The sequence below is a fragment of the Solanum dulcamara genome, chromosome 9 (assembly GCF_947179165.1).
Source record: "Solanum dulcamara chromosome 9, daSolDulc1.2, whole genome shotgun sequence".
Lineage (NCBI taxonomy): Eukaryota > Viridiplantae > Streptophyta > Magnoliopsida > Solanales > Solanaceae > Solanum > Solanum dulcamara.
The window spans coordinates 1,786,521-1,812,287 of NC_077245.1; the positions used below are offsets into that span (position 1 = coordinate 1,786,521).

The 25,767-nt window shown below is 37.2% G+C and overlaps 1 protein-coding gene across 3 annotated transcripts; it reads left to right on the forward strand.

Annotated features, from left to right (window-relative positions):
• The first annotated feature begins 10,565 nt into the window (after nt 1–10,565).
• LOC129902714 (lysine-specific histone demethylase 1 homolog 3) lies at nt 10,566–25,211 on the forward strand. 3 transcript variants are annotated; one of them, XM_055978088.1, is made up of 9 exons: nt 10,566–12,641; nt 12,678–13,488; nt 15,932–16,073; nt 16,302–18,668; nt 18,754–18,847; nt 19,236–19,711; nt 21,359–22,075; nt 22,203–22,277; nt 24,581–25,211. In XM_055978088.1, the coding sequence occupies exons 1-9, from the start codon at nt 11,264–11,266 to the stop codon at nt 24,644–24,646; spliced, it is 6,126 nt and encodes a 2,041-aa protein (XP_055834063.1). In that variant the 5' UTR covers nt 10,566–11,263; the 3' UTR covers nt 24,647–25,211. The 3 variants fall into 3 exon arrangements, with proteins under 3 accessions (XP_055834063.1, XP_055834062.1, XP_055834061.1); XM_055978087.1 differs by having other exon boundaries at nt 10,566–10,712; nt 10,808–13,488; XM_055978086.1 differs by having other exon boundaries at nt 10,566–13,488.
• The last annotated feature ends 556 nt before the right edge of the window (nt 25,212–25,767 follow it).

A 25,767-nucleotide genomic window follows, 5' to 3' on the forward strand; every position in this document is an offset into this window, starting at 1 on the left:
TATTATTTCTGTCTCGGTGAATTTGCATCCCTAGAATCTTATTTGCTGGTCCCAAGTCCTTCATTTCAAACTTCCTAGCCAATTGTGCCTTTAAATTTGTAAGACGATCTTTGTTGGGGCCTGCTACCAACATGTCATCAACATACAACAACAAAATAACAAAATCGTTATCACCAAATCTCTTGTAATAAACACAAGGATCTGAACTATGTCTGTTGTATCCAAGACTTATAATGAAGGAATTAAATCTCTTATACCAACATCTCAGTGCCTGTTTGAGACCGTATAGAGATTTGTTCAACCTGCAAACCAAGTTATCTTTTCCCTGTTCTTCAAAACCTTCTAGTTGGAGCATATAAATTTCTTCTTCAAGCTCTCCATAAAGAAATACAGTTTTGACATCTAACTGCTCCAAGTACAAGTCAAATGTAGCACACATCGCCAGGACCACTCGAATTATTGTGAGTCGACCCACCGGAGAAAATATCTCATTGAAGTCTATACCTTCTTTCTGAGCGAATCCTTTCACCACCAATCTTGCACGATACTTCTCCACTTGATCATTATCATTGCGTTTGATCTTGTAGACCCATTTATTTCTAGTGGCCTTCCTTCCTTGTGGTAATTGAACAAGATCCCATGTTTTATTTTTATGAAGAGCTTCAATTTCTTCTTGCATTGCTGCCACCCAGAGAGATGATTCTTGGCCTTTTATAGCTTCTTGAAAAGTTAAAGGCTCTCCATCTTCTGTTAATAGACAGTATGCAATATTACTCTTCATAAAATAATCTGAGTGCCAAGCTGGTTCTCTTCTCTCCCTAGTTGACCGTCGAACTTGTGGAGTTTTGATCTCAACTTGCTCTTGTTCTTCGTACTCTAGTGTTGCTTCAGAAGAAACTGGAACTTCTTCTATTTCTTCAACTTCAACTGTAGTGGTCTCTGATTTTTCTTTTGAAGTGCTACATTCTTTTGCTTGTATCTTATTTTCAATAAATACAACATCCCTGTTGATTACCACCTTGCGGGCTGTAGGATCCCACAAGCAATATCCCTTGACTCCATCAGCATACCCTAAGAAAATGCATTTTCTGGATTTTGGATCCAACTTCAATTTTTCTTGGGTGTTGTACATAACATAAGCAGGACTTTCAAATATATGTAAGCGAGAATAATCAGCTGGTTTTCCTGTCCACATCTCCATTGGCGTTTTCAGATCAATTTCAGTTGATGGTGACCGATTGATCATATAACAAGCGGTTTTGACTGCTTTTGCCTAGAATGGTTTTTTCAACCCTGTAGTTGCCAACATAGCTCTTGTTCGTTCCAACAAAGTTCTGTTCATCCGCTCTGCTACTCTATTTTGTTGTGGAGTATATGCCACCGTGAACTGCCGTTTAATACCTTCTTGTTTATAGAAGTTATTAAATTCATCATCAGTGTATTCTCCTCCATTATCTGTCCTCAAACACTTGATCTTTTTCTCGGATTCAAGTTCCACCCGAGCTTTGAATTCTTTGAAAATGGGAAAAACATCTGTCTTTCTCTTAATTGGATACACCTAACTTCTGTTGGAGTAATTATCGATGAATGACACAAAATATTTCGCTCCTCCTAGAAACTCCACCGGTGCTTGCCAAACATCAGAGTGGACCAGATCTAATATTTCCTTGCTTTTACCAAAGGAACTGCTAAACTTCAGTCTATTTTGCTTACTGGTAACACAATGCTCACAAAAGGGTAGTGAAACCTTTTTGAGCCCTGGAAGAAGCTTTTGCTCAGCAAGAATTTTCAAACCTCGTTTTGATATATGGCCAAGTTTATGATGCCATATCATCGTTGATTCTTCAAATGAACTTGCTGATACGGTTGATGCTTCTCCTTCTTGGTGTGTTTCACCTTTAAGCACATATAGGTTTGCCGCAAGTTTTTCCGCTTTCATCACTACAAGCGCTCCTTTAGATATTCTCATGACTCCACCATGAGTCTTATATGAACATCCATTATCATCTAGTTGTCCTAAAGACAATAGATTCTTCTTCAAGTCTTTTATATGTCGTACCTCCTGGATGGTACGTACCGTGCCATCATACATCTTTATTTTGATGGATCCAATACCAATAACATCCAAAGCATGATCGTTTTCCATAAACATAGACCCTCATGAGATAGGATTATATTGATGGAACTATTCTCTCTTGGAAGTCATGTGCCATGTTGCTCCTGTGTCCATGATCCAGACATCAGCGAAACGTTTTCTGCCTTCATTATTTGATATTGCCTCACTACATAAAATATCGCCATCATCCGAGGTACATGCAACATTCCCTTGAGCATTTGATGGCTCAGGGTGTTCACTCTTCTTCTTGAACCGACAATCTTTCTTGAAGTGCCCTTTCTTGCCACAGTTGTAGCACTTGATATTCTTCTTACTTCTTGATTGAGATCTGCCATGATTGTGACTTTCACTGGGGCCACGTTCTGTTGGTCTTCCTCTCATCATCATCAAAGCTTCAGCTTGCTGCGAACTTGTTTGTCTGTCTTTCTTGTTTTTACACCAATTTTCTTCTTTCAAGACAGCGGCTGCAATTTCATCAAAAACTAGACTGTCTGTATTGTTCGTCAGGTTAATGATGAGTTGATCATACAAGTCAGGCAGACTTTGAAGTAGAAGCTCCGCACATTCAGTCCTCTCTATTTTGCAATTCATTGTTGTAAGTTGCGAAAACAGAGTATTTAAAGTATTGATGTGTTCAGTAACCGACATGGACTCTGTCATTCAAAGAGTATACAATCTTCTTTTTAAGAAGATTTTATTATGCAAAGACTTGGCCTCATACAACCCTGTAAGAGTATCCCATATTTACTTCACCGTCCGCTTTTCCGTCACACTAGACAATACTTGATCAGCTAGTGCCAAATGTAGATCAGCAACTACGTTGCTGTCTATGTCGTTCCACTTGCTGTCATCAACAAAGTCTGTGGGCCTGCCTTCAATTGCAGCTAAGCAATTGTCTTTTCTCAATATCGCTTTTATTTTCATTTTCAACAATGAGAAATTAGTCCTATTGAACTTTTCAACATCAAACTTAGTTGTACTCGACATTGTTATTTGTTTCACACCCTTCTAGATCGTTTTTGAATATTTTTGTGAACAATCGTGACAAACTGTACCGTCACCTAAATTTACTATTCACATGAATAGTACTATTCGCCGAATTTTACTGTTCACGAAAATTTACTATTCATGAATAGTACATTCGCATAAAACAAACAGAATAACCGAGGGCTCTGATACCACTGTTAGGGGGAGGAAGCACCACAACTAAAGTTTGATATGATGAAAATAAATTGGACACGAGAATTTTACGTGGAAACCCCTCTAACTGATAGAGGGGAAAAACCACGGGGTAGAAGGATCTCACTATTTTAATATGGAGTACACAACTGTCAAATACAAGGAGAAAACAACAATTAACACTTCTCTCTTGTAAAAGGAACAACTACTAAAAAGGATACTCAAGACTACAATATTTATCTTGGTGTATAACTCTCTTTGTATTCTTACTCTCTCTTTCTGGGATGATCTAAATGAGGGCAAAAGGTCTTCTATTTATAGAAAATTAGAAACGCGTAAAATTTGCGTATTGAACCTCCCTTTTTGACTACGCGTTCAAAACGCGTTTTGTTCCTTTTTTGACTACGCATTTTGTTGACTACGCGTTCAAAACGCGTTTTGACTATTTTGCAAGGTTTGCGTACACTTTACCCTCCCCAGACCCCACGTGGTGGGATTTCACTGGGTTGTTGTTGTTGTTGTTGTAATGAACTGAGATACAACAACATATCTAGTGAAATTCACAAGTGGGTCTAGAAAGGGTAGAACGTACGTAGACCTTATCCTACCTCATGGAGATAGAAAAATTGTTTTCGAAAGACTCTAGACTCAAAAGTATAAGCCCCAAGTAAGAGAGAAACTAATGAATTGAGATAACAACAACAACAACAACAACAACCCAGTGAAATCCCACATCGTGGGGTCTGGGGAGGGTAGAGTGTACGCAGCACTGACTCCTACCAATGTAGGACGGCTGTTTCCGAAAGACCCTCGGCTCAATAAAAACATAGAAAATGGTCAGACAAGAATATTAGAGTAAATCTGTAGATGACGAAAACCGTCCAAACAGTAGTATAATCAAAGCACAAAAAACAGTAAATATTATTATTAGATAATAACATAAATACCCTAAATAACATACGTCAGAGTACAGGAAATCATAGTGCGTTAATACGCCTACGAGTAAGGGAGAATAAACCAACTATGTACTAGCCTTCTACCCTAATGTGTGTCTTCCACACCCTCCTATCTAGGGTCATGTCCTTGTTAAGCCGTAAATGCGCCATGTCCTGTCTGATCACCTCTCCCCAATATTTCTTCGGCCTACCCCTACCTCTTTTGAAACCATCCATCGCCAACCTCTCACATCTCCGCACTGGTGCATCTGGGACTCTCCTCTTCACATGTCCAAACCATCTCAGTCGCGTTTCCCGCATCTTGTCTTCTACCGAGGCCACTCCTACCTTTTCTCGAATAGCCTCATTTCTAATCTTGTCACTCCTGGTATGCCCACACATCCATCTCAACATTCTCCTCTCGGCAACCTTCATCCTTTGCACGTGGGAGACCTTAACTGGCCAACACTCCGCCCCATACAGCATAGCTGGTCTAACGACCACTTTATAGAACTTGCCCTTAAGTTGTGGTGGCACCCTCTTGTCACATAACACACCGGAGGCGAGCCTCCATTTCATCCATCCTGCCCCAATACGGTGTGTGACATCCTCGTCGATCTCTCCGCTGTTTTGCATGATAGAACCAAGGTACTTAAAACTACTTCTCTTTTGGATGGCTTGGTCCCCGAGCCTAACTTCCGCGCCAACCTCTTGAGGTGTCTCACTGAACTTGCACTCTAGGTACTCTGTCTTGGTCCTACTCAGCTTAAACCCCCTAGACTCCAAGGTGCGTCTCCAATCTTCCAACTTAGCGTTAACTCCGCTACGAGTCTCATCGATGAGGACTATGTCATCCGCAAAAAGCATACACCATGGAACCTCCCCTTGAATTTGCCGCGTCAATCCATCCATCACCAAGGCAAATAGGAACGGACTAAGAGCTGATCCTTGATGCAACCCCATCATAACTGGGAAGTGTTCTGAGTCCCCTCCTACTGTCCTTACCCTGGTTTTGGCACCCTCGTACATGTCCTTGATCACCCTTATGTACGCTACAGGTACACCTTTAGCCTCCAAACATCTCCATAGTATCTCTCGTGGGACTTTATCGTAAGCCTTTTCCAAGTCGATGAATATCATATGCAAGTCTCTCTTCCTCTCCCTATATTGCTCCATTAGTCTCCTCATAAGGTGGATGGCGTCTGTAGTTGAGCGTCCCGGCATAAATCCGAACTGGTTCTCTGAAATAGACACGCCTCTCCTCACCCTCATCTCTACCACTCTTTCCCACACTTTCATAGTATGGCTTAGAAGCTTAATACCTCTATAGTTGTCACAACTCTGGCTATCCCCTTTGTTTTTGTAAAGCGGGATCATGATGCTCGATCTCCATTCTACGGGCATCGTTGCAGTCGTAAAGATGACATTAAATAACCTAGTCAGCCATTCCAAACCTAACGAGCCCGCACTCTTCCAAAATTCTCCAGGGATCTCGTCAGGTCCGGTCGCTCTTCCCCCGCGCATCCTACGAACAGCATCCTTAACCTCATCAACCGTAATACTCCTACAACCCCCAGAATCGTGACTCCATCCTGTATGTTCCAAATCTCCCAACACAATTTCTCTGTCCCCTATGTCATTCAAAAGTTTATGGAAGTATGACTGCCATCGTTGTTTGATAAGGGTCTCCTCTACCAATACTTTTCCGTCTTCGTCTTTAATGCACTTCACTTGATCCACATCGCGTGCCCTTCTCTCCCGGGCCCTGGCTAGCTTGAATAATTTTTTGTCCCCACCTTTCTCTTCTAGTTCAGCATAGAGACGTTCAAAAGCTGCCATTTTTGCCGTTGCAACCGCCGACTTCGCCTCCTTCCTCGCTATCTTATACAGTTCTCCATTCGTCCACTTCTCCACCTCATCCTTGCTCTCCATCAACTTAGCATACGCCACCTTCTTTGCTTCCACTTTCCCTTGCACTTCTCCATTCCACCACCAGTCCCCTCGATGCCGACTACGACTATCTGACGAGAATGAATTGAGATAACATGGTGAAAAATACTACAGTCAATTGTTGTTAGCATTTTCAGCTCACTAGTCATTCTCATTTTAGATTATTTTTTTAATTAGGCGTGACACTTCTTTTGTTGAGAAAAATAAATAAATTGGAGATTACTCGTGCTTGGTAAATAATATTGACGATTTTCATCATAATTTCTAATTAACGAATCTTTTTTATTCCATTTTTAAATGTTGCTGAAATTTTTGTAAGAACAAATTTATGAATTATTGATTGTTTTTCTTAAAAATAAGAACGTCTTATTGTGATCAGTGTATAAGAGGAGGATTGTTACGCATTATATAGAGCCTTAGAATTTTTTGGTAAACATAAGTATCCTATTACAATTAGTTTGAGTTGTGAATTGTAATTATGATGTATAACTAAAACACACAGAAAAAAGAAGAAGGTAGAAACATCAATTTATAAAAAATTATTAGGTGAAATACACTTCATTACATGTTTGCACCTGATAAAATTAACATAAAAAATAACATATGTGTCTAATTTAATTTTGCTTGTTCATATTCATATATAAGTTTAGAAAATATTTAGTCATCTTTATCTTGACAAACAAGTTAATATATTGTATTGATGTTATTTACAAATATATTGTATTGATGTTATTTACAAAATAATACAGTACTAACTTGACATATTTATGCAATGCACGTGACAAAAATTTAGCGCTATAATAAGTATTATATTTTAAAATTTTCAAGAAATAACTAACTTGAACTTAATAAGGAATATGAGATCATTTGTAATAAACTATACATAATTATGGCTTTGCTCTCATGAAAATAAAATTAGAGGACTATAATTTTATTTTAGAGAATTCTTAACTAATTGCATATACGTTAGTACAAATGTAATATCAAATGACTCTGTTATGACATGGAAAAATGATAAATTCATAATTGACGTTATTGTTGTACGGACTATGATATCGAATAATCATAGTAATGATTAAGATAATTGTTGATTGATCTTAACAATTTACTAACATGCCGCATTATGTTGAAGAGAAATTCAACTTAAATTATCCCATTCGGGTTTATACAAATATGACATTAAATGACATTTTTTTACATGAAATACTGGTAAATTCATAATTGTCTTATTGTTATAAGGATTAAGATATCCATACAATTATTAAGGCTTAAGGTCGTTAATGAACTGATACAATATATATATATATATATATATATATATATATATATATATATATATATATATATATATATATATATATATACATTTCTCCGGCTAATTACTTAGTAGATATACCATCTAGGGCATCTACTTCTCAGATTAGAGAAACTATTCCTCAGATATTTGATCATATTATAATTGATAATAAAAATATTGCTAGTGGAGGAGATTTAAGCGAACCAACAGATTCTGAAATGAATTTTCCAAACGGTTTAGATGGATAGTACACCTATTGATTTTATATATATATATATATTATATAAGAGAATTTCAACCTAACTTATCGTATTTAACTATGTATAAATGTGACATCTAACATATTTCGTGACATGAAAGACTAGCAAACTCTTATAATTGACCTTGTTGTTCATATAATTGTTACAAATAAAGATTTCTGATGATCAATGTTAGCAATCCAATAACATGACATGTTACATTTAAGCGAATTAAATAGTGAATATTTTAGCAAAATTAAACATTACACATGTTTAAATTCAATAATTTGATTTTCTCTAATACTCCTATTATTTATATGTCCTTTATCCCCACTATGCTACTCCAAAAACAAAAACAAGGCTCACACATACACACCCACAAAAAAAATCTTACCTATAGCTTAATTACATTTACTTGATCATTTTCACACAATATTCAATCATTTTTACCTCTACAAACAAATCAATACATTAGATGACGATCCATATTGATTATTTATAAAAATGTGTACTTTTATTTATTCATTCAAATCTTTATAATAATATTATTTGTAAAATCATGTACTATTAACTTGACATGCACGTGGAACTCACTTGTCAAAAATTAATGTCATAAACATCATATTTTAAAATTTTAAAGAAACAACTAACTTGAACTTAATTAATAAAAAATGTGAGATCATTCGTAGCAAAAAAAAAAAAGCACTTAAATTATTGTTAGCTCTCATGAAAATAAAAATAAAGGACCATTATTTCATTTTAGATAATTTCAACTTAACTAGCCGCTTTCAGATTAGTACAAACGTGGCATCAAATTACATTGTCGTGATAATTTTTTTTTGTAAATTCATGATTGACCTTATTATAGTATGAATTACGATATATATTCATATAATCATTAGGAATTAAGATCGTTTTTGGCCGATCTTAACAATCTAATAGCATGATACATTACATTTAAGAGAATCTCAACTTAATTGATCGCATTTGATTTATACAAATACGATATTATATGGTATTGTCTTGATAGAAAAATTGATAAATTAAACTCATAATTGACTTTATTAATGTACAAATTAGGACATACATACAATCATTAATGATTAGAGTTGTTGTTGGCTGATCTTAACAATCCAATAACATGTCACGTTTGCATTTAAGAGAATTTCAACCTAACTGACCGCATTTACGATCTTAACAATTCATAATTGACCTTATTGTTGTACGAATCATGATATTCATATAATCATTACGAATTAAGGTTGTTGTTGGCTAATTTTAGCAACTAATAACATGTCATGTTATATTTAAGCAAATTAAATAATGAATATTTTAATTTTGCACATGTTTAAATTCAAGAATTTGAATTTTTCCCCCTAATACTTCTATCATTTGTTGCTCCTTTATCCCTGCTCTCTCACTCTAAAATAATAGTAATAAAATTTAACACATAAAATAAATAAATCAGCTTAACATATTTAAATGATAGGTCAATAAAGTGCCATATTACATTTGTTTGTTCATCTTCATAAGTTCAAACAATATTCAGTTTTCTTTACCTCGACAAACACATCAATAGATTATATGATGATTCACGTTGATTATTCACAATAACATGAACTTAATAAGAAATATAAGATAATTTGTAATAAAATAAAATCATAACGAATTTCAACCGAATTGATGACATTCATGAGATAATTTGTAATAAAATCAAAATTATAGCTAGCTCTCACGAAAATAAGAATGAAATAGAGGACCATAATTCTATTTGAGAGAAATTCAAGTTAATTGATTATATTCATGTCTATGCAAATATGACATTAAATTACATTGTTTTGACATGAAAAAACGATAAACTCATAATTGACATTATTATTGTACATATCAGGATATTCATATAATCATTGAGGATTAAGGACATTGTTGGCTGATTTCAACAATTCAATAACATGTCATGTTACATTTAAGATAATTGCAACTTAACTAATCACATTCAGGTTAGTATAAATATATCATCAATGACATTATCGTAACATGAAAAACCTGATAAATTTATAATTGACTTTAGTGTGTTGTACACATCACGATATCCATATAATCATTAAGGATTAAATTGTTCTTGGTTGATCTTAACAATCCGCGGTTCTAGAATTTTAACCTAACTGATCGCATTCAGGTTTATACAAACGCAACATTGAATGAAATTATTGTGGCATGAAAGTTCGATAAACTCGACCCTATTATTGTACAAATCAAGACATCGATTCGTACAATTACTAAGAATTAACAATCGTTATTGACTAATCTTAGTATTTTAATAACATGCCACGTTACATTTAGGAGAATTTCAACCTAACAAATTATATTCAGGTTGTACAAACGCAACATCGAAGAAATCATCACAACATGTAAAAGCGATAAATCCATAATAAACCTTATTATTGTACAAATCAAAACATATATACAACCACTAAAAATTAAAATCATCATTGATTGATCTTTGTAGTCTTATAACATGCCACATTATATTTAAACTTTGAACGTATTGCCCAAAAGACGCTCCAGCAAAATTTTACGTTATACATGTTTAATGAAATTTGATTAACAGTCTTATAACATGCCACGTTACATTAAAACTTTGAACGTATTGCCCAACATACGCTCCATCAAAATTTTACGTTACACATGTTTAATGGAATCTGATTCACTTTCATAATTAATCTTTGTCATTTACTTACCGACTCCAAATAAAAACAAGGGTTAACACACTAAAAACATTTAACCCTCTATGTATAAAAATATAAGTTCCCCCAAAATATATCGCCCATATCATTATATATCATATCAAACGTTTCCTTGAGACAGTAAGCCTAGTAGTGTCTTCCTTTAGCCGGTTATGCTAACGTGCGCAGCCCTTTTTTGGTCACTCTCTCTCTCTCTCTCTCAGAAGATTTCATTCACGCGACCTAAGGAACACCAGCTTCAACGTTCAGGTCCGATCCTTGAACAAAAAACCCTAATTTTCTGGTAATTTTGTTACTTTTTTGTTCTCAATTTGGAGCTATTCTGAGTTGTTAACGATTTACAGGTGCGGCAAGTGTTAAGTTTTGCATAATTGGATTTTTTTTAGTTACTGAAAACTGAAATAGCATTGTGGAATTGTTTGCATTGGTTCAAAAGGGAGAAGATTTGTGTGTTTGGGATATGAATGTTGTTGTTGTGTTTATGAAATTGGGATTTGTGTTGCTGATTTAGTGTTTTGGAAGGGTTGTATGTTGTATGTGAGAAGGAATTTTTTCTTATATGTGGAGGGAAGTGTAACAGTGTAAGTATATTGATACCCTAAGGATTTATGAAATCTGGATTTGTTTTGCTGTGTTTTGGAAGGGTTGTATGTTGTATGTGAGAAGGGATTTTGACTAGGGTTGTATGAGGAGGGAAGAATTGTAAGTAAATTGATAACCCTAATAAGGGTTTGCTAGATATCGGGGAGGAAGAGAATGTTAAATTAGGTTTGGAGTGTGGAACTAAGAAGCGGATTGAGATGAAGTTTGATTCAGGAGATGATGAGCCTATTGGGTCTTTGTTGAAGTTAAAAACCAAAAAACACTCTAAGAAAGCGAAGGTGGATTTAGGTGGTGGTAAGGCCGTGGTTCAGAAAACGGGGGTTAAGGATGAAGATTTGGTTGGCATGGATGATACCTTAGCTAGTTTTAGGAAGAAGTTGAGGGGTCCTAAGAAGGATAGTGGATCTGTGTCAACTATTGGGAAAAGTGCAGGTAGCAATTCCAGTAAGTTAACAGTGAAATCTCCAGATGGGTCTGCAAAGTCAGATGTCGAATGTCCATCTGAAGGGATGATCGATAAAGGTTTTGAGAAAGGGAATAAGAGAAAAGGTAAAAGACCAAAGGTTTCTTCGGAGCTGAAGAAAGTGGAGATATCTGAGGATATGTCCTTGCAATATGATAAAGAGAGCGGAAAAAGCTCTCCGAATTGCATGGATAATATTCAAGAAGATTCACTATCAGCTTTTCTGAAGAAAGCACAATCTGGTTTTGTTAAGAAATCCCACAGCTCTTTGCAGTTGAAAAGAGGGAAGGAAAGTGAAGTTTTATGTGATGTTTTGAACTCTAGCCCTACTGCAACAGAAACCTTTCCTTCCATATCCACAAGTATGTGCCAGAAATTGGTTGAAGAAATTCCTAAATCCAATGAGAGTGTGTATGTGGCACTTGATAGAGGTTCAGTAGATATGCAGTCAAAATCAGGTGATTGTTTGTCTGAAAAGAAAGAATTTGTGCAACACATTCCATCACAATCTGATTCAAGGCCCGAGCTTTCTTCATCTGCATTGAACAATGATGAGTTGTTGAAATCAAGCATCGCCATAGATGATGCATCTTCCATAGAAGGATCTCAATTAAATGTATCGGCATGTTTTAATAAGATTGGAGGTGTCCTAGATGGTGAGGTCAAATGTCACATTAAACTTAGTGAGGAAGAAACTGCCACAGCAAATAATATTGTGGGTGGAAATTGTGAGGATCTTCATGATGAGGGTGTCTTGAAGAGCTGTTCTATTTTTCATGAACAGTCTGCTTCCAAGGATGATTTTAGTGATCATCCAATGACAACAGGTCGTGATGTTTTGTCTGCAGATACCATTACTCCCGAGAATATTGAGAAGCTCGAACATCCCGTTTTAGAAACCAAGTCCAATGCTGATATGGATGTGAACTCAAATGCAATTTTAAGCAGCCAAGAAACTCATGTAGATGATCAAATATGCTCTTCAAACCGAGCAGATGATTCAGGTTCTTGTAGAAGCGTTCAGTTATTGAACAAACTTGATCATACATCTCACGGAAGCATCGGAAATGTGTTTAGTCAAACTTTGATGTCGTCCACCACCCGGTTGGAAGGCTTAACTGCAGCCAAGGAGAAGACAAACATGGAAGGTTCTGGATATGCTCAAGTTCATTTGACGCCCGATTTTGTTGCAGCAGAGAAGTGTTCAAGTGACTGTGATGATCAGCAGCGAATTTCTGGTGATTCTGTTTATGAGCAAGCTTGCGCTCCAGTTTCTTTGCTAAAGGAGGATGGTCAAGTGTTTGAGGGTGGGATATCTCCAGTTTCCATAGGAAGGAGTCAGCAAGTTAATGCCAGCCAGATGAAGCAGGAGGACCAAATCATGGAGAATGGTGATGACTTATATGGTTCTTCTAAACAAATGACTATCGATAATGCTGCTACCTCATTGCGCAAATGCAATTCGGTTTTCCATCGGAGTCAACTGGCTGATGAGAATTTTGTAGGTGCACATCATCAAAGTCGTGACTTTGTTTCTGGAGATGATGAGGCTGGTGCCGCATCTTCTCCGTCAGTTACACCAGAATGTGATGAAAGTGCTGCTGAAGAGACCGAGTCTAAGCTGGCAGCTGAAGGAAAAGAGCAGAGACTCTTTTCAGGTCAACGCGCTCCACGCAAGACGAAAAAGCGTAGGCACGGGGACATGGCCTATGAGGGGGATGTGGATTGGGATGTTCTGGTGCATGGGCAAGATTTTCTTCTAAGTCATCAAGATGGAGAGGGTAGACATGCCTTCAAAACAAGAGAGAAGCTTGAGTCGTCGTTGATAGTTATGGATACTGAAAATGTAGCTGCAGTATCAGTTGGACTTAGAGCTCGTGAGGTTGGCCCAGTAGAAAGAATCAAGTTTAAGGAGGTCCTGAAGCGCAGAATTGGACTCCTGGAATTTCTGGAATGCAGGTAATGACATATTTTGCACTCTGAATACCATATCCGGTTTTCTAATACCTTGCTATTAAGTGTCTTACAAGAGAGTTTTACATGAGATAACTAAATTATGTTTATAATCTTTCCTTTAATTTTTGTTTCTTTGGGGTCATTCTAATCTCTGCTGTAGTATGGTATTTGAACAGAGAAATAAATATGCTCCTGCTTTCCTTGAAAAATCATTAGATAGAACTCTTCTAAGAGTGTAACGATTTTAAAAAAAAACTCTTCTAGGAGTAAGAACTAAGGACCTCCTTTTGAGGGCAAAAGACCATACAAATAAAGTTTAAAGATAGTTCTTATGGTGAAAGGGGAGAAAGTTCGAGTTAATAGTTTCATTTTTGACTACTTACAACATAATTGATGGGTTATCTGTTTAGTCTGCTGGCAAGCAATGACCATGTTTCTTCTTAGTTTCAGTAAATACTGGGATGATATTGCAAAAAAATATTCTTCTCTCTTTTAGGCAGGTGATGTTGCAAACAATTCCTCTTTTCCTTCCTAACATTGAATATCATTTGTTACATTTTATATGTGTGCTGGTTTCAATAGCTATGGTGCTGAATTGAATGCATCAGTATAGGAAACTGAAGTGTCTTTTTGGTGAAAATCAATAACTAAGAGAAGGCATCGAAGTCTGAGAAAGATGCTAGTGTTATATGCCTTCAAATCCTACTTTCCTCCCCCTTTTTATGATTACCAAGAAATCCCCCAGGACTAGTGGCAAACGGTTCAAAACTTGGTGATAATGTGCGCCCTCTACCATTCTCCATTTTGACCTGTGGCATGTGCCTAACCCACACAACAGAAGTTGCACTGTTACTACTAGACTAAAGCCATTGGGGCTAGCATCTTTCCTTCTCTCCCTTGTTCTTCTCTTAGAATTTGAACTTCGGTCCCCCCCCCCCTCCCCCCCATCTCTCTCGCTCTCTAAATATATCTATCTATCTATCTATGATGTGATAGTTTTTTTTTTGAATGTGCACACTTATCTGTTTAGTTGGCTATGTAATTGGAACAAGTTATTTGTTTCTGATGTGGTCACATTGGTGTCATCTCTTATGGTCTGCCTATTGTGATAAACATTGATGAACAAAAGAGTTATCGGCTTTATCCAATATTTTGTCAAGTTTACTTTGTTAAGTATTTTAGATAATTTTGATAAAGCTAAATATACTTTCTAGTTTATGAAAGACTGGAAAGTAATTTCTATACTTTATTGATAAGGTAAATCAAAAAGTACCTTCTTTATTAATGTGTGTAAAAGCACTTGGTCGGATGGGTAGGTTTTTCACCCTCCTTTTATGCGTCTTTACATTCATACTCTGGTGGCGTGTAAGAGAAGGGCGCAAGTAGTTTCCTTTTCGAAGGGGTTATTAGTTTCAAATCTATCTAGAGATCCAAAGTACCAATTGTTCCATGATGCATCCTACGGGAATATCACTAGACTATGTTTGGTTTCCAGAAGGGAAAGGGAGGGTACGATACAGAGAAGCTACCTTCCTTCCTTCCTTCCTTCCTTCTTTGGTGAATATTGATTATTTTATTTTGAGTTGGGTATGGTTGGAACTTGGAAGGGAAGTAATAGCAAATATCCTTTCTCATTTCATTTCAGTTCTAGGCGGATTGGAAAAGCTGACGTGTAGGGAAATCCAACCCCTCCCTTTTAGTTGTATCTCAGCAAACAAGAGATATAACATGACACTTCACTTTTACTTCTGCTCCAGTCCTCGCCTTTCTTCTCAACAAACATATTATTCACAAGCATTGCAAGTATTCAAATTAGGAACATGAGAGCTGAGGTGATGATCCATTTAGGATGGTAATAGTATAAGGCTAAATTTCTAAATGAAAAGAGAAAATTTAAAATCAGGTGGTTGAGTGTTTAGGGTTCTCACCTTTCCGTACTTGCAGCATGTACTAGAACTTATACGCGCCCACCTTGCCTCTTCTCATATAATTTATACAAAAGCCACTCTTAGGAAGGTAGGCTTATGTATATGCATGCATCGACAATTAGAATATTGTTCCGGATACTCTTTTTTTCTTCAAACAGTTTTTCTCTTATAACGATAGTAGAGGGGCAGAGGCATATACCCCGGAGTTTCGAACCGGTGCACTAAGTCGGACCAGAAGCCCATAGGGGATTTCTTCAATATAAAAAAAGCTCTCTCTAATAACTATTCTTGAAAGCTTTCTTACTCTCTAAATTATTTGTTAATGGGCAGTGGAAATCTAAGTTTTGTGACTTAAAGAGTTTGGTTTTGGCACTTTCCATTGTTAACTTGCATATGTTGCGGATCAGAGTGTTTTCTGCATGTTAACTTTCCCTTATGATGCAGTGTAATCATCTTTGTTTCACATGTTTTCATAATTGACTCAACTTCTCTTTTGGTGAATCTTTGTTGCGATGCAGGAATCAAATTTTGAGCCTTTGGAATAAAGACATCAGTCGCGTCTTGCCTCTTTCAGAATGTGGAGCGTCTGAAACCCCTTTAGCGGATGAGTCACCTCGGGCTTCTTTAATCAGGCAAATCTATTCATTTCTTGATCAATGTGTAAGTTTTTTGCAATCCTCCAAGTTAACATTTGAACTTTCTTATTAAAGTTTTACAAAGGAGATCTGCCCCTTCTTTTCTTGTATGATCTTTCTATGTAAAACTACTTTTGGTTCATGAACTTCTCTCTGCGTTCTATTTTTTAAGTCCTCATTTCAAAGAACTTCTCTTTGCTTGCTTGCTTGCTTGCTTATCATTGTATTTCACAGTTTAACTACTGTTAAACAGGGCTACATAAATTTTGGAATTGCTTCAGAAAAGGATAAAGCTGAAAATGGTGTTGAACACAACTTGAAAATTTTGAAGGAAGAAAAAATTGTGGAAAAATCTGGAGCTCCTGTTGCTGATACAGACGATGGAGTTTCTTTTATTCTTGGGAGGTCAAAGAGTTCTGAGATTATCATGCCGGAGAAGAATGATGTCTTATCTGATGAAGAGAAAAAGGCAGAAAAATGTGGAACTGATTGCCAGCTCATTGATAGGCGGGCCATAGAGTTATCTACTCTAGCAGAGCCTCGAGAATGTCCTGTTGATGATTGCCATGCAAATGGTTATCTTGATATTCAGTCACCGCGTCAACCGTTTGATCTAGGTTTAGTTGCTCAGGTGCCTTCAAGTGAAGTTAAGGATAGTGAATTACAGAATATTGTAGATCCAGATCTTTTGCCTCCCAACAATACAGAGATTGACGGTAGAGCAGCCAATAAACTTCTTGTGATTTCAGAAGATTCTTGTGGGTTCACACCTGACTCATTTGGGAGTCAAAGGCTAAACACATGCTGTGATGCAAAAGGGGAAAAAGAAATAATTGTTGTTGGTGCTGGTCCTGCTGGCCTAACTGCAGCACGGCACCTGAAGCGCCAAGGCTTCCATGTTACCGTGCTCGAGGCTAGAAGTAGAATAGGTGGTCGTGTTTTTACAGATCGCTCGTCTCTCTCTGTTCCAGTGGACCTTGGTGCTAGCATTATTACTGGTATTGAGGCAGATGTGGCGACTGAAAGAAGACCAGATCCTTCTTCATTGATTTGTGCACAGTTGGGTCTTGAATTGACTGTATTGAATAGTGATTGTCCCCTATACGATGTAGCTACTGGCCAGAAAGTACCAGCAGATCTGGATGAAGCATTGGAGGCAGAATTCAATAGCTTATTGGATGACATGGTACTGTTGGTTGCTCAAAAAGGGGAGCATGCGATGCGGATGTCCCTGGAGGATGGTTTAGAATATGCCCTTAAGAAACGTCGGAAGGCTCGTTTTGCGAGAAATCATATGGGTAATGAACCACAAAAATCATCAGTGACAGCAGTGGAATCCATGACACTTTCTGATGGTGGAGTTCCTCAAAATCATAATTCTAAGATAGAGATCTTGAGCCCCCCCGAGAGGAGGGTTATGGATTGGCATTTTGCTAACTTGGAGTATGGTTGTGCTGCATTGCTTAAAGAAGTCTCTCTTCCTTATTGGAATCAGGATGATGCATATGGAGGTTTTGGTGGAGCTCATTGTATGATTAAAGGCGGCTACAGCTCCGTTGTTGAAGCATTAGGTGAGGAACTTTGCATTCATTTGAACCACATTGTTACTGATATTTCATATTGCAAAGAAGACGGTCCGGGAAAAAATGATTTGCTCAATAAGGTGAAAGTTTCCACGACAAATGGGCGAGAGTTTTCTGGAGATGCAGTCCTTATTACAGTTCCATTAGGGTGTCTTAAGGCGGAAGCTATTAAGTTTTCACCACCTTTACCTTACTGGAAAGATTTATCTATCCAACGGCTCGGTTTTGGTGTTCTTAATAAAGTTGTCTTGGAGTTTCCTGAAGTATTTTGGGATGATTCTATTGATTACTTTGGTGCGACTGCAGAAGAAACAGATGAGAGGGGCAGATGCTTTATGTTCTGGAATGTCAAGAAAACTGTTGGGGCACCTGTTCTTATAGCGTTAGTGGTTGGAAAAGCTGCTATAGATGGCCAGGAAATGAACTCCGATGACCATGTAAAGCATTCGTTACTGGTTCTGCGCAAGCTTTATGGTGAGAAAAAGGTACCTGATCCAATTGCTTCAGTAGTCACCAACTGGGGAAAAGATCCTTATAGCTACGGGGCTTACTCTTATGTGGCTGTAGGGTCATCAGGAGAAGATTATGACATATTGGGCCGGCCTGTGGAGAACTGTTTATTTTTTGCGGGTGAAGCTACCTGCAAGGAGCACCCTGACACGGTTGGTGGTGCAATGATGAGTGGGTTACGGGAAGCTGTGCGTATAATTGACATACTGACTACAGGCACTGATTACACAGCAGAAGTAGAGGCAATGGAGGATGCAAAGAGGCATTCAGATGTTGAAAGGAGTGAAATAAGGGACATTATGAAGAGACTTGAAGCAGTAGAGCTCTCAAGTGTTCTGTGCAAAAGCTCTTTGGATGGGGTGAAGATCGTGACTCGGGAGAATTTGCTAAGGGACATGTTCTGTACTGCCAATACAACAGCTGGAAGATTGCATCTCGCAAAAGAATTGTTGAAACTTCCGGTAGAAGTTTTGAGATCTTTTGCTGGAACTAAAGAAGGGCTTAGCACACTTAATTTGTGGATGCTGGTATTATTCCTCACACATTTTAGTTTCATGCCATACCTGTCGAACACAAATTGCTTGTTGTCTGACTCATGTTTGTTGGTCACAGGACTCCATGGGCAAGGATGGGACCCAACTCTTGCGTCATTGTGTTCGTGTACTAGTGCTTGTTTCAACTGATTTGCTTGCAGTCCGACTGTCAGGTATATTCCCCTTTGAGAAAAGGAACTAACCTCCACGCCCCTTCTGCTCTCCTTTGGTTCTTTTAGTGTGAACCTTCTTTTGAGATTTTTTTTTGGGTGTGGATGAAAGAGGCAGTCCTGCAATTCTTGGAACTGTTCAGCTTTATTCCCATGTTGTTTGCTATAAGCTGATTTGTACCTTTGAATTATTTACTTGCATATCCCTATTAGGGCTATCAATATTCTCTGTTAATATTTCATGTTTTTCAGATTGCATGCTTTAAACTCAAAATATTTGCTTTCTATATCCATTAATGGCTGATGATGCTTATAATTGTCATATCATTAGTGCATTTGCTTCATCCTTGCATTGATTTTACTGATTCTGTTCTTGTCATGTTTTATTCAGGCATCGGGAAAACTGTTAAAGAAAAAGTCTGTGTGCATACTAGCCGTGACATACGTGCCGTAGCAAGTCAGCTTGTCAATGTATGGATAGAACTTTTCCGAAAGGAGAAGGCTGCTAATGGTGGTCTGAAATTACTAAGACAATCCACTGCCACTGATACTTCGAAGAGCAAACACATCGCTGCACTTGGAAAACCACCTATCCGCAATCATCCTTCAGCAGTAGACAGTAAACGGAGTTCTAAAGTTTCTTTATCGGCTGGAAATCACTTAGCTGTTAGTGTCAACAAGAAGCTGAACGTCAAGCCGGCCCCATTAGAAACTATTGCAGATGTTGAACCATCAACCTCTCAACCTTCCGTAGGAAGGCAAAATGATACCACTGAGGAAAGCCAAAATTTTCCCATGTCTGACGAAGAGAGGGCTGCATTTGCCGCTGCAGAAGCTGCTCGTGTTGCTGCTCTAGCAGCTGCTGAGGTTAGTGTCTTATAATGTATTGCCCCCTAGATTTATTAATCATCATGATTCATTTGTTCAATATGGGAATGTACTACATTTTTACTGTTTTATTGGTTATTCCTCGAGTATGTAAGTTATTAAAAAAAAGGGAAACACACAAAGCTGGATTTTCTGTTATGTTGCTTTTGGAAAAAAACAAACATAGGACAGATAAAAATATTTGTAATATAGAGCAACCCCAAAGCAACATAACAGTGTATCATCCCCAAGATTTATTAATCGCGTTGAAACGTTTGTCCAATATGAGAAGGGAATATGCTACATTTTTTACTGTTTTTTAAAATTATTCCTAGAGTATATAAGTTGTTGAAAAGGGGGAAAACACAAAGTTGGATTCTCTGTTATATTGCTTTTGGGCTTCTCTATATTTTCTTTTTGGAAACTGGTAATGCTGTATTCTTTAGCCTATACTTAATGCTGGCAACCTTCAAAAGATAAACAGGGAGAAAGAGGAGGGAAACTACTTACAATGACCCTAACAGATCTACTAGTTCTAGTTCATCTATGTCTATCTTTTTACACCAAAAATAGAAAGATACAATACAATTCCATTTAACTGTGTGAATGGAATTGGACCTATCTTCAAAGCTTCTACTATTTCTCTCTTTCCATACGGACCACTAAATGTAATGTGGGATAATTCTCCACCATCTCTTCTGGCTCTTGCTTCCTCCTCTTCTGGTCCAACAGCTTAGCAGGTCTGCAGTGTGCTCAGGCATAGTCCATATCGTTTCCGTGAGTGTAAGAAAAAGAACCCATAATTGTGTAGTGAATTTGCAGTGTAGAAAACTGTGACTGTTTGTTTCATTTGTTTGACCAAAGACTTGACATCTGGTCAAACAAATTAATCCAATTGATTTCTCCTCAAAACCCAATTGTCTAAGAGCCCGTTTGGATTGGCTTATAAGTTGCTGAAAACAATTTATAAGCTGTTTTCAGCTTTTTTGTGTGTTTGGGTGGCCAACTTAAAGCCATTTTGTGCTTAAAATAAGCTCAAAAAAATAATTTGGCTTGTTTGGCTTAGTTTATCTAAAGCAGCTTATAAACCAAAAAAAATAAGTTGGGGGTAGAATGTTCAACAAGAAATTCTAGTTAACATGGTCATATGCCTTTTCGATGTCCAATTTGCAATTCCGAGCTCATCTCCTTTCATTCTAGAGTCCACACACTCATTTGCAATGAGTGCAGCATCCCTGATCTGTCTCTCTTTTATGAATGTCATTTGGTTCTTGTTAACCAATTTGTCTATCACTTTTTTCAATCATTCAGCAAGTAGCTTTGCTATCACTTTGTAAGTTCCAGTGATCAAACTTATTGGTGTGAAGTCTTTTAGTTCAAAAGCCCCTGCTTTCTTGGGGATGGGGGCCACATAAGTTGCATTGAAGCTTTTCTCAGTCCTCTGATTATAATGAAAATCCTGTACAGTATTCATAATATCCTCTTTAAACAAATCCCAGAAAGCAAGACATTGGGAAGCGTGGGTTGATAGCTCAAATAAAGGATTACATTGCCATTGAAATGTTTTTAACTGTCTTATGTTCTTTTTTGTCAAATAAATCTCGGTTTCCTCTTAAGCAGCTGTACAATGATTACCCTTCATTGCAGGCTTATGCTTCATCTGGTGCTAAGTGTAACATGCCACTGCAGCTTCCTAAGATACCCTCATTTCACAAATTTGCTAGACGTGAACAATATGCAAATATGGATGAGTCTGACATCAAAAGGAATTGGCCTGGTGGTGCGGTAGGAAGGCAAGATTGTTTATCTGAAATTGATTCTCGCAACTGCAGGGTGAGGGATTGGTCTGTTGATTTTTCTGCTGCTGGTGTGAACCTTGACAGTTCAAGAATGTCTGTTGATAATCGCTCACAGCGTAGCCTCTCAAATGACAATGCGTGTCAGTTCAACTTTAAGGAGCACTCTGGAGAGAGTGCACCTGTAGATAGTAGTATATTCACCAAAGCGTGGGTTGATAGCTCAAGTAGTGTAGGGATAAAAGATTACAATGCCATTGAAATGTGGCAATGTCAAGCAGCTGCTGCTAATTCAGATTTCTATGATCCAGTGATGCATGTCACTGATGAAGAGGATTCAAACGTGAGTTCCAAAATGGATATGAGAAAGCATGATGTGCTAGTGTGTGAAAGCTCTGCCTCACAAATTACTGTAAATAAAGAGGTGTTAGATAATCAACCGAGAGGAGCAGAAAGAATTAAGCAGGCTGTTGTAGATTATGTTGCGTCTTTGCTGATGCCTCTTTTTAAAGCAAGGAAACTCGACAGGGACGGGTATAAATCCATAATGAAGAAAACTGCTACAAAGGTCTGATTTGTGTCCTGTCTCACCCCAACTTATCTAGCCTGTTGGATTCTTTAATCTTTTTTCCCCATAATTGAGGTTTTTTAATCTTCTTATATCTATTGCGAACTGATCCTGTTCCAAACTCCAGGTAATGGAACATGCCACAGATGCTGAAAAGGCCATGCTTGTGTACGAATTTCTTGATTTCAAACGTAAAAACAAGGTATGAACTGCTCTCAGTTGATTGTCACCTTTTTGCATCGTTTAATAGGTTCTAACTGCTTATTGTTGCGCTACTCTTAAAGTTTCTTAAAACTAGAAATTTACTCAGTAATATATGCATTTCAAAGGCGACATGAAGCTAATAAAGTTATGGGTTACATTAAATGCAAAGAAGCAAAACCAAATGCTTAGCTAGGAGTAAAGAGTGTGGAAGACTGACCCTTCTCTTAGTGTACAAAATTCAACTATTCCAAAATTTAGTCTGGCCAAAGACCTTTCATGTTAGTACTCCAAAAGATTAAGATAACGATGTTTTAGGATTCAAAATAGGTAGACCGGAAAAGATTGGGTTGACTCGCTAAATGGTTATAATGTCATATAAAATATATAGAGGAAGTAACTTTGCAGGAAGCACAAGTACGACTTAATGAAGTTTAAATCACCACATAGTTTTTTCTTAGGGTAAACAACACCAATAAATTAGCCTGGATAAACAGTTCCTTTAAATTCATATGGCAGTTAACCGAATGCTAAGTGTTCAATGTGTGGAAGACCTGCCCCTTTTTTGCTTTCTCTGAAAAGGATTTCCCTCTATTTTGTGGATAGAAGGTTTAGAAGTTCAACTATATATTGGAACTTTAGGTGAGATTTATCCTGGGCAATGTAGGTTCCTGTCATATAGAAGAGCTACTCTTGGTCTAGTTCTTGAAAATTTGGCAAACATTGATTGGTGTATTTAAAACTCGGAAAAGGAAAAAAGAGTTGATCTTTATACTATCATTGAGCATTTTTATCCCCCCAAAAAATTCTTACGCAATTGACATATCTTTTCTGCTTGTTCTTTAGTATCTTATTTAGACATTCTTTGTCCCAAAATGATTACTCCCTTCATTTCAATTTATGTGATGTAGTTTTACTCGACAGAGAGTTAAAGAAAAAAAGAAAGACTTTTGAAGTTTGTGGTCTTTAATACATTTGTATGACTATTACTTTTTGAATCTTTTAGTCTTATAGCAGAAAGTGGAGATTTTTTGTTTTCGGGGTAAATTACGCAGAGGAAGAGAATGGAAAGGACCATGATTATTAAAAAAAAGAAAAAAGAAAAGGGAAATGGAATGGGAATGGGTAAGTGGAGGAGATAGTGAAAGGGAACTAATTTCTCTTGTTTGGTTTGAAAGTAAACAGCTATGCTGATTTATTGTTTCCTCCTTTTTATAACTTCCGAACAATAGATGGCAAGATCTTAAAACGTTTATAACGAGTACTCTAAGTTTGCAGAGATAGTGTTTCTTTCTTTCTTCAGTTAAACTGGGTTATATCCTGTCAAACCTTGCAAAGTATGACTAATCCCTACAGTAGAAAAAGGAAACAAAACATGAAACATAAACATATGAACTGATATTTACTCTTCTTGCCTCCGTGTATGGTCTTCTGGTGACATCCTATAAAAATGGAACAATACAGAAAAGAATAGTGTAGCCTGTTCACAAGGATCACAAACACAAATCTTCATGCCTTCATGCATTTGTCTGACAACATTGCCGAGAGTGAAAATGTTCTACTCTATCTCTTCAAGCTTTGTGCTAGTGAAAAGATTTAGAGCCCATTTGGATTGGCTGAAAAAAAGTAGCTTTTAAAGTCAAAAAATGAAAAGTAGGGAGAGTCTACTTTTGGTTTTTAACCTTTTTAAAGTCATTTTAAACTTATTTTTAAGTTATTTTTAACTTTGCCAAACACTCTCAAAAGCTAAAAAATGACTTAAAAGTAGGTTTGACCAACTTTTAAGCCAATCCAAACAGGCTCTTAGTGTTGGAAGAAAAACTTGATCCTTAGTCTTGTATTATTTTCACTCTTTCCTTTTTCTGGAGTTCTCAATAGTATGTAATCATCAAAATGGTTGCTTTTATTCTAGATCTCCCCTTCACCACAACTAACCTTTTTATGGCACATGAAAACCTTTTAGCCCTGGTGACTATTTTTGGGAGATATTTGAAATACATATCATCGATGATCTTCCTCATCTCAAAAACCGAGGAAGAATAAATATAACATAAGATATGGGAATGGGAATACAGGGATATTTTTCTTATGCTTCTGTCGGTACGTCTTCCTCCATGCAGACCTTTGGATAGGTTGGATTATTATGATAAAAATAAAATAAGACTAGAAATTCTGTGGATCTGTTTGGAGATATACTCCAACTAAAATACTTGTAATTTTTGTAGCATTTACTCAATATGCTTGGTATTTATTCACTTTCCATTGCTTCTCTGCCTTTGATTTGTTGTATTGGTAAATCTGCAGATTAGAGATTTCGTGGACAAGTTGATTGAAAGGCATTTGCAGATGAAGCCGGGTGCGAAATCATAATGGGCAAAGGATGAGTAGTCACCCTTATTGATGCTTTTCTGCAGGGTGATTAGTCTGATAATTTTTTTCATTAGTGGGTGCAACAATCATCAACGAGTGAGGAAGGCAGGCTTCATTAAACAATTATCCTTGCCAAGTTAGTTGTTCTCTACAGAGCTGCAGTCAAGAAAGACGAGACTGTTTTGTTGAGCGTATCATGGACTGTTTATTGTCAGAGACTGATTAATTGTCCTGCAAATTTGAGACTTTTGACATTTCTGTTGCGGTGTGTCTGCAAGAAACATTCTCAAGGTGGCAAAGTCGGTGAAAACATGTCTGCCATGTGAATGTTATACTTCTACTCATGCTGACAGACGTGAATTCCTTCAGAGATAGCAAGATTAGGTTTAGAATTGGTAGTCAGATTTGAAGTTGTATTATATAGAAAAAAAGTAGCCCTTTGTTTCTTTCAGTTCAGGTTCCGCTTGGATGAACAATCACTTCTGACTTTTCTTTAGTTTTGGTATGTGTACAGCTCAGGATTGTTATCATTGCAACAAATATACAGAACATTTTGAGGGCGTCATATGCTGCTTCATTTTGAAATATTGATTTCTCAGAATAAGTAAAAACAAAACTCTCTATCTCCCCTCTTAAAGATTTTTTTTAATACTGAAGATGAAATCTCTTAGATATGCTATATTGAATTTTTTCTATGATCTGTGGACTGCTCCACTCAATCAAAGAGAACATTGTTGAGATGTGTGCTTTTGGCAATTGTGTCCAAGTGGCTTGATCTTGGTTCATGAGGTTTCTCAATCCCTATGCAATATCCAGTGAAGAAGGCAAAAAGAAGAGGGAGCAAAGGGAGTACATAAGTGAGTTTTCTTTATCGCCTTCTCCATTTCCTCTCCTTGCCCCCTAGTGGGAGGAATGATCTTTGTTCTCTCACGAAGGTGAGTCCCAAGTTTTGGGGTAGGGCATGCCATTTTTATGTTGAAAGTGAGGTGATTGTTGCCCTTTGTACTCACATTCTTTCAGCGGAAATGTTATGTTAGTCAAATGCATTTTCATTCTGCATTAGAAGTTTGCAATTGATGAAGAGATGCATGCTAAAGAATTTTATGCAAAACACTACTAAT